The sequence below is a fragment of the Thamnophis sirtalis genome, unplaced genomic scaffold (assembly GCF_051295495.1).
Source record: "Thamnophis sirtalis isolate CommonGarterSnake01/CBP01778 unplaced genomic scaffold, rThaSir2_p1.2 scaffold_8, whole genome shotgun sequence".
Lineage (NCBI taxonomy): Eukaryota > Metazoa > Chordata > Lepidosauria > Squamata > Natricidae > Thamnophis > Thamnophis sirtalis.
In genome coordinates this window covers 36017896-36034723 of record NW_028261388.1, presented here as the reverse complement: position 1 = coordinate 36034723, position 16828 = coordinate 36017896, and the positions used below count along the sequence as shown (strand labels likewise).

The window sequence follows — 16828 nt, the reverse complement described above, 5'->3', positions numbered from 1 at the left end:
GATATATACCAGCAAAGTATTGCAGCAATTCTTTAAACCATTTTAGCCTTACATTTTAAAATACCTTTAAACAGTTATATGAAACTACACAGATACGACTTTGATTTGGGTTTGCTTCCTTTTATTCGGCAGTAGTTCCTCTTACGAGGTGGAAAAAGATACTAAAAGATAGCAATAGCAAAACAGTAAGGTTGGGTTTGGAAACCTAGAGCAGCAATTCTACTGCAGGAAGATCTAGGCTGGGGGAAAAAAAATCTGCTCCGTGTGAGATAAAGCCCTTTTCCACCCCCTTCTTTCTTTCACTTCTCATGATCTTGCTGCTTGCGAGCACTCAGAGATGACTTAAGAATGTCCAATAATGCTAAAGACAATATTTCTGTTCCACAGATTCCCTTCCATTTTCCCAATGACCCTGAAGTGAGGAGAACTCCAGGCCATGTACATAGGCAACACTGTACTACTGCTCCTCTTGTTGATGCTGATGGTGGACAACTCATTGGCACATGGTAAGGAACACTACTAAGAAAAATCTTTTTCAAAATAATAGCTACATGTGCATGAATTGTCTTTCTAGATGCTGCATAAGGATTCATGTGGGAAAACTACAGCTCTATTTAGATATATGAAGCAAGATATGGGCTTGGTACTCTTCATTCATATCTTATTAAAATTCTAATTCTGTTAAACGTATTTATGACCAAGTTATTAACTTTCGCAGGACAAAAAGCAACACAGAATATTTTTCAATTCTACTTTTTGTGTTTATGTGATTGAATAGTATAGATACACAATTATATGTATATTTTCTCAAGCTAAGTCCAGCGGATTAGACTGTATTTTCCTATAAAGCAGGTTTGCGCAGGCCAATTGTCTTAATTTAACCTCAAAAAAGTGCATTTGGTCAGCAAATGTTGCCGACAGATTTTAACATGAGCCAATGGATAAAAAAGCAGTTTGGATTTTAATTTGTGAAATGTGCAAACACAGTAAATGTTTATATATATTTTTCAAAAATACAGAAATGTGTTTGTTGCATTGTGTGCATGTGTGTGTGCGTTCATACATACACATATATGCACATGTATAAATACTACAAAAATAGAGATGATCAAAGCAAAAATGAAATGTATATTATGAAAAAAAAGTTTATAGATTTAAGTTTACGTGCCCATTATATTGACTATGAAAAACCACTTGGGTATACTTTCCAGAACCCTAGTTTACACCTCCTTCCTAACATGTGGGAATTTGGAATAGAGCAGGGCAATCGAACTCCAGTCCCCATGCACTGGCCATGCCCATGCGCGGTTTAGCGAAAGGGGGGGGAAGTCCCCATATGTCACATGATGCTGCCATGACACCGTGACCCTGGAATAGAGGGGTGACCCCCTGGAATAGAGGGGTGACCCCTCTGGAATAGAGTCTCAAAGGAAATAGTAGTACCATCATCTATGGTGATTTCAACTTGCATTTTTAAAAAAAATTATTAAGGTTGGCCCTAATCTTGACTTAGCCTGGAGATCCAAAACTTCTTGAGCAAATTTGGGCGTGGTTGTAAAGCCAGATGGCTGGCCTGGGATGGGATGTGAATTGGAAAGCAAGGGGGATCTAAGAAGAGAATTTTTAATAATAATAATAATAATAATAATAATAATAATAATAATAATAATAATAAGAAGAAGAAGAAGAAGAAGAAGAAGAAGAAGAAGAAGAAGAAGAAGAAGAAGAAGAAGAAGAAGAAGAAGAAGAAGATGATGATGATTTTATTCCACTTTTTATTGTATAATTCAAGGTGGAAAATATAACTAATACCCCTTCTTTCTATTCCCGCTCAAAAACAACCCTGTGAGGAGGGTTGGGCTGAGAATGAGCGCCTGGCCCAAAACTACACAACTATTTTTTGTGTCCAAGGCAAGACTATAACTCACAATTTCCTGATTTCTAGGCCACCACCTTAACCACTATACTGAAGTGGGCCTTTTGAATGGTTGCTTTACTGGATAGCAGACTGCTAGGTTCCAGATATTTTAATATCAGCTTCTCTTGCTTTCCACATGGGTTTACTCCACCAATCTGTGGTCAGGGCCGGATTTAGATGAAAAGAGGCCCTAGGCTATTCCACTTATGAGGCCCTTTCACCTCCCATTTTTAAGTTTGTAAATTACATGAGAGACAATAAAATACATCATTACTGTGATATATATCAATATATATCAATATATATCAATATATATCAATATATATAGCTGGCCTCCTGACGGAGGGCGGCTCTGCTCTGCGTCAAAGGCAGCAAGGCCAGCCGCCTCCCCTGCTGCGCTCAGCTGCCCGGCTCAGCCCCCTCACCTGCCTGGCCACTGGTGGGCTCTGTGTCGACGGGGCAGCTACTGGGAGCGGCCGCGCCTCTCACCCGACCGCCGATGCCGGGAATGTGGGTGGGCTCCCCAACTGCCGCAGCGCTGGAACAATCTTAACCAATACATTTTTATGTTTGTTTATTAGTCATATGCGTAGAATTTCTCCTTATTTTCGGTTCAGTGTTTTAGTGTTCACTGTTTTTAGAATAGTGTAATTTTAATTTTGCTAACAATTTGAATGTAGGCCCCTCTTGATCTTGAGGCCCTAGGCTGAAGCCTAGTTATCCTATAGGAAAATCCAGGCCTGTCTGTGGTCACCATTCCTAGATGTACACCCTGCTATCAGCCAGGCAATGTGGACCTCTAGATCTGGTTCTTGGGAAGAGAATATTCAAACGTTAATCTAGTATTGCTGGAACCTTGTGAGAACCTGGTCTCAAGATAGCAGCAGAAATAAATTCTAATGGGGAAAGCAGACAAATATATTTATCACTGTAGAGAATTGTGCACAAAAGATTTGAGAATCCCTGGCTTAGCCTACATATGAATGTTTCCTCTGTCTTGATCAGAGGAATTTTGCTTCCCCTTAAAATATGGTTTCCTATGGGTTTCCACTTCTCCTTTAACTTCTGTTTTTCTTGTCCACATGAAAAGAACAAAGGTTAGTAGTTTCAAATGAGTTGACATACTACACATGAGGAATTGAAATAGTAAGAGGAGAAGTTATAATATATATTTCTAAGTCTTGGAAAGGGAAGATGAATTTTTCTCTCAGTTCTTTCCTACTTGTATTTGTATCTAACATCCTTATCTGCAATACAAATTTAGGCTCTTGTTCCTTTCCCTCCGAATGTTTCCTCCCTTGGTGCAAGTTTTGTGCACCAATAAATTACATCCACTTATTTTGATTATCTCTCTTCCACCATTGTCCTTCCCCCAAGTATTAAGATTAGAGTTATTGATTAATGGTTGACAGTTACTTCTGTGAATATATGTACCCGCACCATAATCATACAAACATACCACACCAGCAATTAGGCCCAAAACATGAAGATTTTTAAAAAGAATTTGCTCTAGAATGGGCAAAAAAAAGAAGAAGAACATGAATCCAAATTTACAGTTTCACAGACTATTTATATATTTATCAAAAAGTTTGTAAGTTTCATGTGAAACGTCAAAAGAGAATTATTAGGCTCTTCCCTTGCAAATTTTAATAATACTTTTACACATCCAAAGAATTAACTCCCAAGTCTGAAAACATGAATTGTTTCCACTTTAAACCTACAGTGTTTTTAGCACAAATAAATCAGCAAAAGTCATATTTCACCTATTGTAACTTCTTTTTCTACATGTCTCAAAAGTTATATATGTCAGGGGTCCCCAGCCTCTGGACTGCAACCCACTACTGGTCCATGAGCTGTTTGCAACCAGGCCATGGAAACAGTAAGCACATGCACATGCATCCTCACTTGCGTGAGCAGCAGGCAAGCACACCAACACATGTTCCACACTCACGCAAATGAAACTGCATGTGCTTGCCTGTCACTCTCATTGAACCATCCTGTCCCTCCCACTTCCCAAAATCGCAAAACTGGGAAGATTGGGAAACTCTGATATAAGACACTGATGGGTTTCGATTCTCAAACTTCAGACACCTTATTTTAATTCAGCTTTCATGTATTTGCAATGTTTTTTTTAATCATTTCTGCTTTTCTCAGTAACAGCTATACTATCAGCTTTTTGGCATTTATTTAGCAAAGTGACCTTCAAAGTCAAACAGGAGGATGAAGAAAAGGAATCATTTGACTTGTCTTTCACGTTGAAAAGTAGTCTTTAAATTAGTTTTTTTTTTTAAAAAAAGAAGCAAACTTTTCCATCTGTTATTTTAGAGGTGGTGAGTAATGATAATTGAGAGTCTTAATCTGGAATAGGCCTGGGCTTTTCTCAATGTCTGTAAGAGACTGGGGACTTTAAATTTACTTGTTGCTATTCCCTATGCTATATTGTTTAAGACTGTAAGGGAACAGAAGCCTCATTAGGTGTTCTAATGGCAGGGAAGTTGATTTATATGTCAAGAAGACTATTCATAAATTTGGATCCTTAACCTTTGGAATTCTAACTTTCGTATCTGGCTTTCTAACCACTCAGCAATGGTAGCACTTTTTATTGGAACAAATTAGTAGTCCCAAGGCCAATATAAACCCTATGACAACTTTGTATAATTCTAAATATGTTCACTGGTCACTGAAGGCAGAAGTTTATTATCATCATGTTCAAATGCCTATGTGTTCCTGACATTTAAATAAGACTTACAAAACAAATTAACTCGTGAAAGGGGGAAAAAAATCCCACACAAAAAGTGATAAAAGATGTCTGTTAGATATTGCATACATTGCTACTACTGAGATACATATGTTATGCAAAGCATAATTTCCATCTTGCTTTTCTTTCTCAGATTCTGAGGATGATAACTGCACCATCATTACTATTGAAAGAGGTACAAAATACTATAGTAATCTTGGTGACTCAGCCATGCTAGAGTGCCCAGTGATCTACTGCATCAAGAAGCCTGAAATGAATTGGCATATGCTGAACAGGAGGGAAGATAAGTTCCATATGTTGAATTCTGAAAAACAACACTCCATTTCATGGAGAAATGAAAAAACGTTTGTTTTGAATTTTCAATCAGTTCATAAAAATGACAGTGGACAATATCGTTGTGAAGCAATACTAAGTAAAAGTAGACTTCCGAGTCATGTTGTAGAATTAATTGTTCAAGGTAAGTTTTCAGGCAATATTTATCCAGTTTATCATTTAAAGCTCTCGCTTCACCAATCTTCACATAGTTCAGCATAATGCCTTGGGAGTAGGACAAGTTATGAAGTTGGAAAGATACAGACGTTAAAATATTAATAATTCATTCAATCTGCTGATATTGTCTACTAATGACTCTTTTTTGTTATTTTGCTTAAAAAATCAACATTATCATCAACAATATGATTATCTATGCTATACTGCTGGAAAAAACTATTATTAATCCTTTTTTTTAAAAGTGACTAATGTAGTTAACAGACCAGATAAGGGTAATAAATTTAAGCTTAAAATAAAACCAACAAAGCTAAAAGCTAGTCTTGGAACAAGATGTTCAGGGAATAGAAAATTATTCTGTTGAGGGTGAGATCACAAGGGTGAGATCACAAGGGTGAGATCACGTTCTGGTTCACAATTTAGGTATAGGCCTGAACGTGAATAACCAGGTTTTTTTAGATTGCCAAACCTGTATTCACACAGTTAAAAAGTAGTAGAGTACTATGTCTGTTCCATGATATGTTAGTTCTAGCTAATATAAATGCTCCATAATTTTGAAGCCTAATATGAGCTACTTTTGAAAAGTATCTAGAAATGTCAACTGGTCCAGAGACTAGTTATAGAAAACGTAAAAAACATCATTCAGTCCACTTCCAAGCACAATTGGAGGAATAACTATATCTTACAAGGAGCAGACTACTTGAAAAAGTCCATTTTTCCATAGCATCCTGTATGGATTTTGTTAAATTTGCCTGGATTATTAAACTTTTCCAATGCCAGGCCTTGGCATTAATCACTAACATGATAGAGGATGTATCTTAATATTTAAAAGCTTAAAAATAATTGTGAAGACTGAAATGGGCCAGGGAAATCTAGACCTATTAACATCTTTGGAGACTTCTCACATAGGAAATAATAGGTAAATAGGAATACTTATAAAACCCCATCCCCAACACTGAGACCTTTACTGACACATTTTGTTTCAACCTGCAATTTATTCCTTCACATAATTTCTCTGACATTTTAGATTAATTGATACTATTATATCTACAGTGCATCCTAGAATTCCTTTCAACTAAGCGGCAACAAAAAGTGCCTTTATTAAAAATCATGCTGCTATTGCTTTAAGTGTTAATGAAATTTTAAATGCACTGTCTGTATAGATCACAGTAACTCATCCGTGTTTCTAAGTACTACAAATGCTACAGAAGATCAGAAACTACATGAAAAGAACAATATGTTGATTACGATTTATTCCATATCATCCCTTGGTACTCTGTTCCTCATTGCCGGCTGCTTTGGATTGCTGTATTTCACAAGGAGGCATCAAGGTATGTTATATAAATTATTTCATTCTTTCAATTCTCAGTTGGTTCCATAATCAGGGATTTTTCAGTCTCTGCCTTTTGTTTTCAAGTCATCTTTTAATTTATTTTCTATGCTTTTAGAAAGGGACATGGTGGCTCAGTGGCTAAGACGCTGAGTTTGTCAGTCAGAAAGGTCGGCAGTTCAGTGGTTCGAATCCGTAGTGCCACGTATAGGAGTGAACTCCCATTACTTGTCCCAGCTTCTGCCAACCTAGCAATTCGAAAGCATGTAAAAATGCAAGTAGAAAAATAGGAACCACCTTTGGTGGGAAGAAAACAGTTTTCCATGTGCCTTCGGCATTTAGTCATGCCAGCCACATGACCATGGAGACGTCTTCGGACAGCGGTGGCTCTTCAGCTTTGAAAGAGAGATGAGCCCACTAGAGTCGGGAATGAGGGGATATGTGTGAGGGGAACTTTTACCTTTATGCTTTTAGAAGTATTGATAAGGCTACCAAATTGATGCTTTTGAAATTCTTAAGTAAAGGTTGTTTATTTAAAATATTAATGAAGAGAAAAGTACATTAGCATTTGAAATAAACAACCTTTATTTCAGAAACAGTTTTGATTTACTTAAAAAGATACTGAAATGTTTCCTTTATGAGAAACTATATTTATGAACAATGTAAGATTATTTTAACAACATACTGTCTTTTCCTTCTCAGTAAAAAACGGCCAGAAAGTAAAAAACCCAGAAAGTGGAAATAACAGGGTATGTTTGTTATTAACATGTCTTTAATTTTTTTTATTCTCATCTTTCCCTGTATGTGCCATTGGAGATGTAGCTAAATAATATTTTTTTATAATAGAGAGATCAGCAGGAAAAGCAGCCTTTTGTTCATTAGTTTTAGGACGCTGATGAATTGGAGGAAAAGAAAAATGAATCGCCTACATTGAAACATTTAAGTGAATATCACACTTCCCTTTCTCATCTCCAAATACTTAATACACATAATCATGTTTTCCTATTACAATCTTCTCGTATCATCCTTTCAACATATGCCAAGTCAGGAAATAGATAAGAATATTCACACAAATATTCACATAAATAAGTTTAACACACAAAAAAAGATTTTTACTATTATAGGCTTCAGTAAGAGAATCTTGGACATCAGACTGTTATACGAAAGAGAGTTAAGGTGGTGTCACATCAAGATTTTTTTCACACTCTCTTCCTTTTTTGGAGTTTAATTCAGAGGTGGGTTGCTCCTGGATCAGCCTGGATTGGGAGAACCAGTAGTGGCAGCGGCGGGAGGCTCCATCCACCTGCCTGGAGTGAACATGCGCAAGCGAACCAGTAGTTTAAAAAAAATGGAAACCCACCATTGGTTTAATTCATATTTTACTAACTGCCATATTTTTTCTCCTACTCCTATAGTTCTTGCTTTCTGGCCTGGTCTGTTTCTTGCTTTCTAGCCTGGTGCCTTAGCCATTAGACCAAACTGGTTATTCATAGAATAATAGATTTGGAAGGGACCTTGAGGGTCTTCTAGTCCAACCCTCTGCTCGGGCAGGAGACCCTATAGTGGTTCAGATAAATTATTGTCCAATCTCTTTTTGAAAGCCTCCAGTGATGGAGCATCCACAAATTCTGAAGGCAAGTTGTTCTATTGATTCATTGCTTTCATTCTTACAAAATTTCTTCTTAGTTTTAGGTTAGTTCTGTCTTAGTTCTCCTTAGTTCTAGCTTAGTTCTGTCTATTTCTCCAGATTATATATATATATGAAAATAAAGGCTTTACTTCCAGAATGTTGCCATTTGTACAATGATTGATTTTTTCATTCATGCATGGTTTAAGATGAGTCAGCCTTCAAGTCAATAGTTTACTAAATATGGTATTTCTAATGATTTCTAACATTTCACCAGTCACATTACATCATACTGAACTGCATAAATGGATTTGCACTACCAGAGTGTTTGCAATTTCAATATTAGGAAAATGGGGTGATGATGGCAGAAAGAAAGAAAAGAGAATAACACATTTTCACACATTCCTTTAGTAGGATGTTCAATTATATAGAAATGTTGTTCCTGTTTTTATAAAGTATTTAAAATTAACATCATATTTGATAATTGAATTGTTTGGTAATTACTCTTTTGTTTGCTGACAACTAACTATACCTATGTATTACATTCTTTATTTCTTGTTATTGTGATGTCTGCTGATAATTGCTATAAGAACAATCAACGCTGCAATGATAGCACGACTCATGTCTCAGATGAAGGAGCCTTCTTTAATGAAGATTCCATGCCTTGCTTGTTTCAAGTTCCCAATGGGAATCAAGACAACTACCAGAAGGCATCTAGAACCAGTCTAAATTCCATGAAGTTCAATGAAGGTTTACCAGGATATAAAGAGGACTCAGTTATTTATGCAACATTAAGCCATGGAGAACTTCTTCAGAGAACCAAGCCCCCTGAAGAAATTGAATTGACAGAATATGCCATCATTAGACTGAAGAACTAAAGGTGGACATCATTCATCGTTTTATGTTCTCTAGCATGGCTTAGCAAGCTTATCCACAAACATCATTTATATACACTGTTTCTATTTGAAACAATATTCTGGGGGGGGAATAATTATTTATTTGCCAGATGATGCGTAGTTTAAGTGAATCACATTTGCTATGTAATTGCTCTTTCTATTTCCATATGGCTATCTGATGTATCTCTGTATAACCAGACATTTCCTGACTCAGCAATTGGGATTCCTTTTGTCCTATTTCGGGGCACCATATCTGACATGTTTGAGACCCTTCCTATAGAATTTTACTAGTAAGTTTTTTCTAGAGTAGGTCCCAAGATCTTTCTCCAATCTTATAACTTATTTCTCAACAGTTGTCCAGGGACATCAACTGCCATGGTCCTTGTAAACCCAGATAATCCAGAAAACCAATCCACTATGGGACTCTTTTTCTGTTGTCTCCTCATGATTAATGGGTTTGTGGATACTCTTAGTCTGGCTTCTCGGTTGAGACCTATATAGTTTGAGTGATCCTTCTGGTATACTTTCTGGTGATATACCTTCAGCATAGCTCTTAAACATAACACATGACAAGGGAGTACCCACATGCAGTGGTTTCTATGTATATAGCAATTCCATGGGTATAGCAATATAGCAAAATACCCATAGCACTTAGACATATTCTGCTTCATAGTGCTTTAAAGCCCTCTCTAAGTGGTTTACAGAGTCAGCATATTGCCCCCAACAATCTGGGCCCTCATTTTACCAATCCCGGAAAGATGGAAGATTGCATCACCTTGAGCCAGTTAGAATCGAACTCTTGGCAGTGAGCAGTGAGTTAGCCTGCAATACTGCATTCTAAACTCTACACCTATCTTTGTAAGATGGCAGCATTTGCCTATTACAGATTATTTCAAGGTTTCTGGTAACTTCGAAGGTATTTATAAAAATATAAGTCACAAACTAATTGCTATTTCCATGTATACAGCAATTAATTTGTGACTTACATTTTTATTAATATCTTTGTACTAGAAACCTTGATATAATCTATATATAATCTATAGTATACTATTTTGAAAACATCTGGTAAACATAATTGCTTTCTTCCCTACAGTGTAAAATAGGTATTAAAAAGATAGATGGGGTGACTTCAGCAATTTTGGTTCTTCATTCTTTGCTTCATTAGGAATACGGCCCTTAATTAAAAAAAATACTGTCTCTCTCTGATCAGATTAATCCATGACATTATTGATTTCATGAGCAGTTTATTACTGAGCTGCTTTTTCAGAAGATATCGAATATTTTATCTGTATTCTATAAAATTTAGCAATAGATATTGATTGCTTTAAAAAAATCAATGAGTTGTCTGAGGAATTAAAACTTGTCTTCTATTAATTTGTTACAGCAGTTTCAGCTCATTGTGTAATTATTGGGAAAGCTTAACAACTAACTGATGTTGCAGAAGCTATGCTAACGTGATCTTCCCAAAAATATAATTTATTGAATAACCAGGGATAGACAAACTATGGCTTAATGTAACATGCAATTTCTGATTATTCAGAGATATTGAGATCAGATGAGCTTGTCTATTATAAACCATGGTTTACTGTCTTTTGTCCATTATGTTCTGATATAGCTTTGACAGTTAAAAGGAACCAGTGATGGAGGCCACATACTTTCTCTGATTACCATCTGCTAAGAACAACCAGAGGAAATGTTTACATCTAGGCTTTAGGCTTCGAGAGATAAAGTTGGCCATACCATAGCAAACAGGATGCTGGCCTTGATGGATATTTAATCTATTTAATGAGGCATTTTTATATCTCTGATGATTAATTAAATCAGCAGTTTGATTTTCCAAGTTGATGTCCAAAGCAATTGACCCCACAAATTCTAGGAAGTGACTGGGAATGATACAGTTCTTACTAATAAAACTTACTAATATTGAAGCAGGAAGTGGATGTGACTATTTAAAAAGTGAGTCTGAAAATTAGTAGCACTGATACCAAGTGCATTACTTCCAAAATATGTTGTGCCTAGTTAATATTCATCTAATGATAATAAGGTCGACAGATTTATTTTGACAGAAGGATTATAGCCTATCACTTGCTACTTGGAAGACAATCAATATGCCTCCAAAAGTAAAATAAAATGTAAAGTGCTCATAGCATCACTAAGAACACAGTCTAACTGAAAGAACAAGAATTGAATGAATTGCTCTCTCTTTGAATTCAAATATGTAAAAGAAAGAAAACAGGAAACATCATCAAAAACAGACACACTACAGAGGAAAGCATGTTTTTCATAGATAAGAGGGGGCTGTGCAGTTCACAAAAGGAAGTGAAACTGCATATAAATGAGTTCAGTTAGAACTTTTGGTGGAAATAACAGCATAGGAATGCTTGTATCGTATTCATCGCATGTATTTCATCTGCAGGGGGAAAAACCAGTCCTTTCATGTCTGTTAGCTAATAATCAGTTATGTCACTATTTATCTTCAGCCAATAAATGTTTATGTCATCATAATGCTAAGCTAGTCTTCCCCAATCTACCATCCTCTAAAAGCCATATATAATTATGTATGTAATAGTAAACATTCTTGAATTACACCTAAAGTTCATAGAATTGACATCTCATTCTGACCTGGTCCACTATAATATCTCATATTTATATAACTCCAAGAATCTAGTTTAAAGATCTGCCATACTGATGAATATACATTTTCAAATTACAAGAAAAAAAATATTATTGTTTTTAATTAGTAAGCAGATGGCTTTAGAAAGAACAGTCTCTTGGAGAATTTAAAGCAAAATTATGTTTATCAAATATATTGTGGCTGTTTCAGTTGATAAAAAAAATATCCCCTTCCAGCATTTCAGTTCTATGATTTTATTGTTTAGAACCCTCGATAACTCACTGCAAAGTCTTCTAGGTGTATCCATCATATATGTTGATTTCGCAGAAACAATTTTTATTAACCTTTCTTTCACTCATTTCTCATAATTCATTATGAAGGTTGGCTTCTGCCGTTTATGGAACCCATCTTTAACCTGTCTTATCCTAAGCATAAAACTAATCCCCTGTAGTTATAGGAGTATTTCAGTTTCATGTTAATCTATCACACACTTTTAGCATTTGGCTCTTATCGCTCAAGAATTTGTCAGTCAATAAATAAACTGTTACATAATGATGTTGTAAATATTTACACATAGATACATACTATTTTTGTTTTAGAGAATTATGTGGCAAGGTAACATTTGATCCATCTCAACTAAGTTTTGTGTTTGTTACCAGTTTTACCAATTTTAATGTGTGAAATATAGTTTAGTATAAGTGTGGATTAAAGTTGAGGTGGATAACCAGCAAAAGATACAGGTTTGTCTCTATTAAGCTTAATATACAAATATTCTGCATTTATTAATTAAATATTTTTCATTGTTGAAGTTACCCGTTTCCCTGAAAATAAGACCTATCCTGAAAATAAGCACCAGCATCTAATATAAGCCCCAATACCCCCCCCCCCCAAATAAGCTCTACTTGAGAGCCTGCGTAGCTGGCTGGGAGCCCATTCCATCTGGTTGCTTGCCGAGCTGCGGTCATGAGGCAAGGCAGGGAGAAACTACTCCATGTGCCCTGCACCAGCTTACCTCAGGGCCGCTGCAGCCAGGCCATCCATGTCCTGACACCTGTCTCATGGCAGCACCGGCATCCATGTGCAGCAGGAGCCAACGTGGCCGCCGTCTCTCTTCTTTTACTTGCTTGTAGCTGCAATGGAGCAGGAGGCCGAACAGTGTGCTGGTGAAGCGGCCATGAGCAAAGCAGGTGTCGATGAATGGATGGCTTGGCTACGGAGACCCTGAGATAATCTGGTGCGGGGTGCACGGGGCAGCTCTATTCCCCCACCTCATGGCGGCACTTGCACACCATGTGGCCTCCTTACCTGCCTCAAGCAAGCAGAAGAAGTGGGCCTCCCGTACATGGGGGAAAAATAAGACACCCCCAAAATAAACCCTAGTGCTTATTTTGGGGCCCAAAACAAAATAAGATCTGGTCTTATTTTTTGGGAAAACATGGGTATATAATAAGCACATAAAATCAGCAAATGCCTCTTCAGCCTTAGGAAACTGACCATGAGAACTCAAAGAGCCTTGATCATCCAGCCTAGTGTTCATTGAATTCACTTTCTTTTTTCTCCTACAACCAAGACATGAAGAAGAAACCAATAAACCAATTAGGAATATAGCAAATGTTCACATGTTTCCTAATAACTGGAACTGGAACTGGAACTGGAACTGAATAATCTTCTGCTTTAAATACTCAAGGTATTTATGTACCCAAAAGAAAGAGGAAACTTTTCGCTACCAAAATAACAACTTGTGAATTTCAGGAAGGGGGCATTTGCAAAATAGGGGCAGATTAATTTAAAGAGAATATAGTTATTAAAGGGAGAAACTGTTTCTGGTTGTCTCTGATAGAGGATCCAAGACAGGTTTTGTGGAGCCCATAAATGGAAAATCTCCCTTATCTTTAGACTTATCCTTGAGTGCTCTTATATGGTAAATGTCTTCTTAATCTCTTTATTACTATGCAATCATTCACTCTAAACCCAGAGAACTTTTTTTCCTTCTTCTTTTGCCTTCTTTCTCTTTTCTTTATTTGTCTCCTGGCCTTTCTTGTCTCTTCCTCAGGAAATTTTATTCTTTCCCACTCCATAAAATATGTTGAAGAGTGGAATTAAAATATATACTGTAATATTAGCACCTAAGAAAAACATTAAAATGCTGAAAATAGTAAAGCTGCAGATTTGATGATGTAACTGGTGAAATGTAGAGATTCTTTGGTTGGGCTGTTTACTGTTCGGCTGTACCTGACGAAAGACCAATTGTCAAGGAATTTCTAGAAGCCTGGCACTCTGACAAATCAACCCCCAATATACACATAGACATTAACAACATCTCTAGACTATGCAATAGAGTCTCAGTCTAAAAAGGAACACTGTGGACCCAACCACCTCTCCACAAGCAATCAGCATCTAGATCATCATACTGTAGATTAACTGCAAGGTTAATATCAAACCAACAATCAAATAAATGATACCCCAATCAACAAACTGCCAAACATTATATTGTACTGTACTGTACTGTATTGTATTGTATTCCATTCCATTCCATTCCATTCTATTCTATTCTATTCTATTCCAGTACATAGATTCGGATTCAGGCTGCAAAATTCTATCTGCCATTAGGTGACAGAAAATAATTCAGAAATCTTTAACTCCTTACTAAAATTTGAAGATATCTCTCCAAAGGAACGCTCAATTTATAGCTAATCAGCTATAAATTGACATTAAATTGCTATGAATGAAATGGAAGACATTTTTCTGAAACCTGATAGAGTCGTTCTGCTGTTACAAGTGGGAGGATATTTCCCATGATTTGCTAGTCTTCTAAAAATGGAAACTACTCACAATGCTCAGGAGGAAAACCCACAGACTACAAACATGCCATTCCTCTATTTTAAGCTTTTTTACTTCAATGTGCTGCTGCAAATTTGTAGTATATTTCAAGGCCAACAACAACATAAAATGGCCCCAAATCTTATTTGTGCCCTAAAAGGAATCATGCCCAGGCATGTTTTCTTAATTGACATGATTCATGTTCATATCTGTTGCTATTTGCTCAGAAACAAACATATATAGGAAAGAAGCCAAAATGAGTGCAAATTTCTCATGAACTGTGGCACCCAGAGTCCATCAAAAATGCTGAGAAAATCTTCTGCTTCACCAGTTTGAAAAGAACAAATTCTAAAGTTCATGAAATGTACACAGTTGATTACTAGCCAAGTTTTGCTTCTGTTTTTTCTAAATTCTTGCACATTATGTGAGAGTGGTTAACCTCTCCAAGAGGTGAAAAAAAGTTGTAAAAATAGCAACTTTTACTGGTCTGTAAAAGCTGCATTAAGGAGCAGTTCTGCAAAAAATAGTTGGACTAGTGGATTGGATTAAAAGATTTACAAGGTCCCTTCCAGCCCTATGATTCTATTCTGACTTGTCCTGTCCTGTCCTGTCCTACCCTATCCTACCTAACCCATCCCATTCCATCCTAGCCTATCCTAACATCTGTGCCTAAAATATGTTGTGCAGAAATAACACTGGCTCTGCCTTAAGAGGAAAATCTAACCCAAGGTTTCTGCATGCCTAAATTTGTAAATGTCATGATCAGAATATGGAAAAAGAGAATACTGTTCCTATTTTAGAGGGCAGGGCAGAATCTCAAAGATTTGTAGCATTTGTGGAATGGAAGAAAAGTTTACTTGTGGAGATCTAATCTTTCCAAAACAAGCCCACATGACTTTCTTGAGAGAAAGTGGTTTCTTTGCCTTACCATTCACAGAGAGGAAGGATAGCAAGCAATTGCATCTGAAGACTTGGACTCTTTTTACTTTATTTACTTTATTGCTTAATTCCAAAATGTTTACTTATTCTGGCATTAGTTGGCTAACAATTTGTCTATTTTTCCTTTTGCTTTCAAAAGACATTTGCTTTGAACTTGATTATTTGAAATCATTTTTGTACGTATTTTTCTGGATCAGTTCTTTGGAAAATACATACCAGGAATGGCTTCAACTTTTGTGGATTTTTTTTTTATAAATATAGAATTTTTCATGTATGTTCCTTTACATATTTTTTCATTTATTTTGTATTTCACCTTTTTATTTAAAAAATAGAGAATTTTTTAAAATGTCAGCTAACATGTTCTAATGTTGCAAAACTTTCATTTCCATGTTTGATGTATACTCCTGCATACAGGGAATTCAATTCCTGGAGCTAGCAAGGTGATACAAAATATTCTAGAATCTTAGGCATGTAGCAAGTCCATAAAGCAGAGAAGTAAAGCAAAATACATCTTGTGACAGAGATTTTAAATACAGTTGACGTACGATGAAAATTCTGAACAGTTTTACTGACGGAATTCTAAAACACATCAATGAAAAATATTTGTTGTGTGTTTGTGTTCCACTTTTGCAAATAAAAATGTGGTAGACCCAGAATGACATTGACTCCAGATCTGGGTCAGGAAATGGAAATATTTTTTACAAAATTCACAACTTCCTGCCTTTATTTCTTCAATCATTTTTACCAAATGGTGTGATTTAAAAGAACAATGATTGATTTATTCCATTAACTTAACCGCAGTACATTTCCTCAGTAGGACATGCAAGATAGTAGGATGGTAGGATAGTTTGTTTCTAATTCTAGATGAACATTCTCATAACAGTATTGAAGTATTTTGTTAAATTAACCTAAATCAAGTAGGCTTACTGTCAACGGTGGGTTTCACATTTTGCTACCACCAGTTTGCTGTGCACGCACCCCTTCCATGCATGCATCCAGCCTTCCATGCATGTGCTTTGCTCGTATGTGTGCCTTCTGCACATGCACCCGGCCTTAAAAATGTGCCTAAATAGGACAGCATAGAGCCGGGGATGGTAGGAAGGCCTACCCGCGATTTCCGCTACCAGTCCAGGCAAACCAGTCCAAACTGGCTGAATACCACCTCTGCTTATTGTTATAAATGTTTACTTGTTTTCTCCACGTATTAGCAATATTTTAACTATTTGTATGCACAATCTTCAGTCGCTCTAAATTTTTAAGATCTTTTGCAATATGTGGATACCAGGGGTGGGTTCCTGCCAGTTCTAACCTTTTCTATGGAAGAGGTTCCACAAATCTACAGTGCCATTTAGAACCAGTTCCAGCTCCCTCCCCCTGCCTGTCCGCACATCATCAAGATGAAGAGTGAGAAGAGGAATTCTGGGAGTTGAAGTCCACAAG

At 36.5% G+C, this 16828-nt stretch overlaps 1 protein-coding gene across 2 annotated transcripts in view; it reads left to right on the top strand.

The window, feature by feature from the left end:
- The window catches only part of LOC106538326 (B- and T-lymphocyte attenuator), a 28173-nt gene extending 16743 nt beyond the window's left edge, over positions 1–11430 (top strand). Inside the window, exons 2-7 of one of the 2 annotated variants that reach the window (XM_087721461.1) lie at positions 388–506; positions 4810–5133; positions 6326–6493; positions 7195–7241; positions 8710–8999; positions 10631–11430. In XM_087721461.1, coding sequence (XP_087577587.1) covers positions 437–506; positions 4810–5133; positions 6326–6493; positions 7195–7241; positions 8710–8997 — 897 coding nt within the window. In that variant the 5' untranslated portion in view covers positions 388–436 and the 3' untranslated portion in view covers positions 8998–8999; positions 10631–11430. Of the gene's footprint in view, positions 1–387; positions 507–4809; positions 5134–6325; positions 6494–7194; positions 7242–8709 lie in introns of both variants that reach the window. The other variant, XM_014052779.2, reaches the window with a different exon arrangement.
- Positions 11431–16828: the final 5398 nt, after the last annotated feature.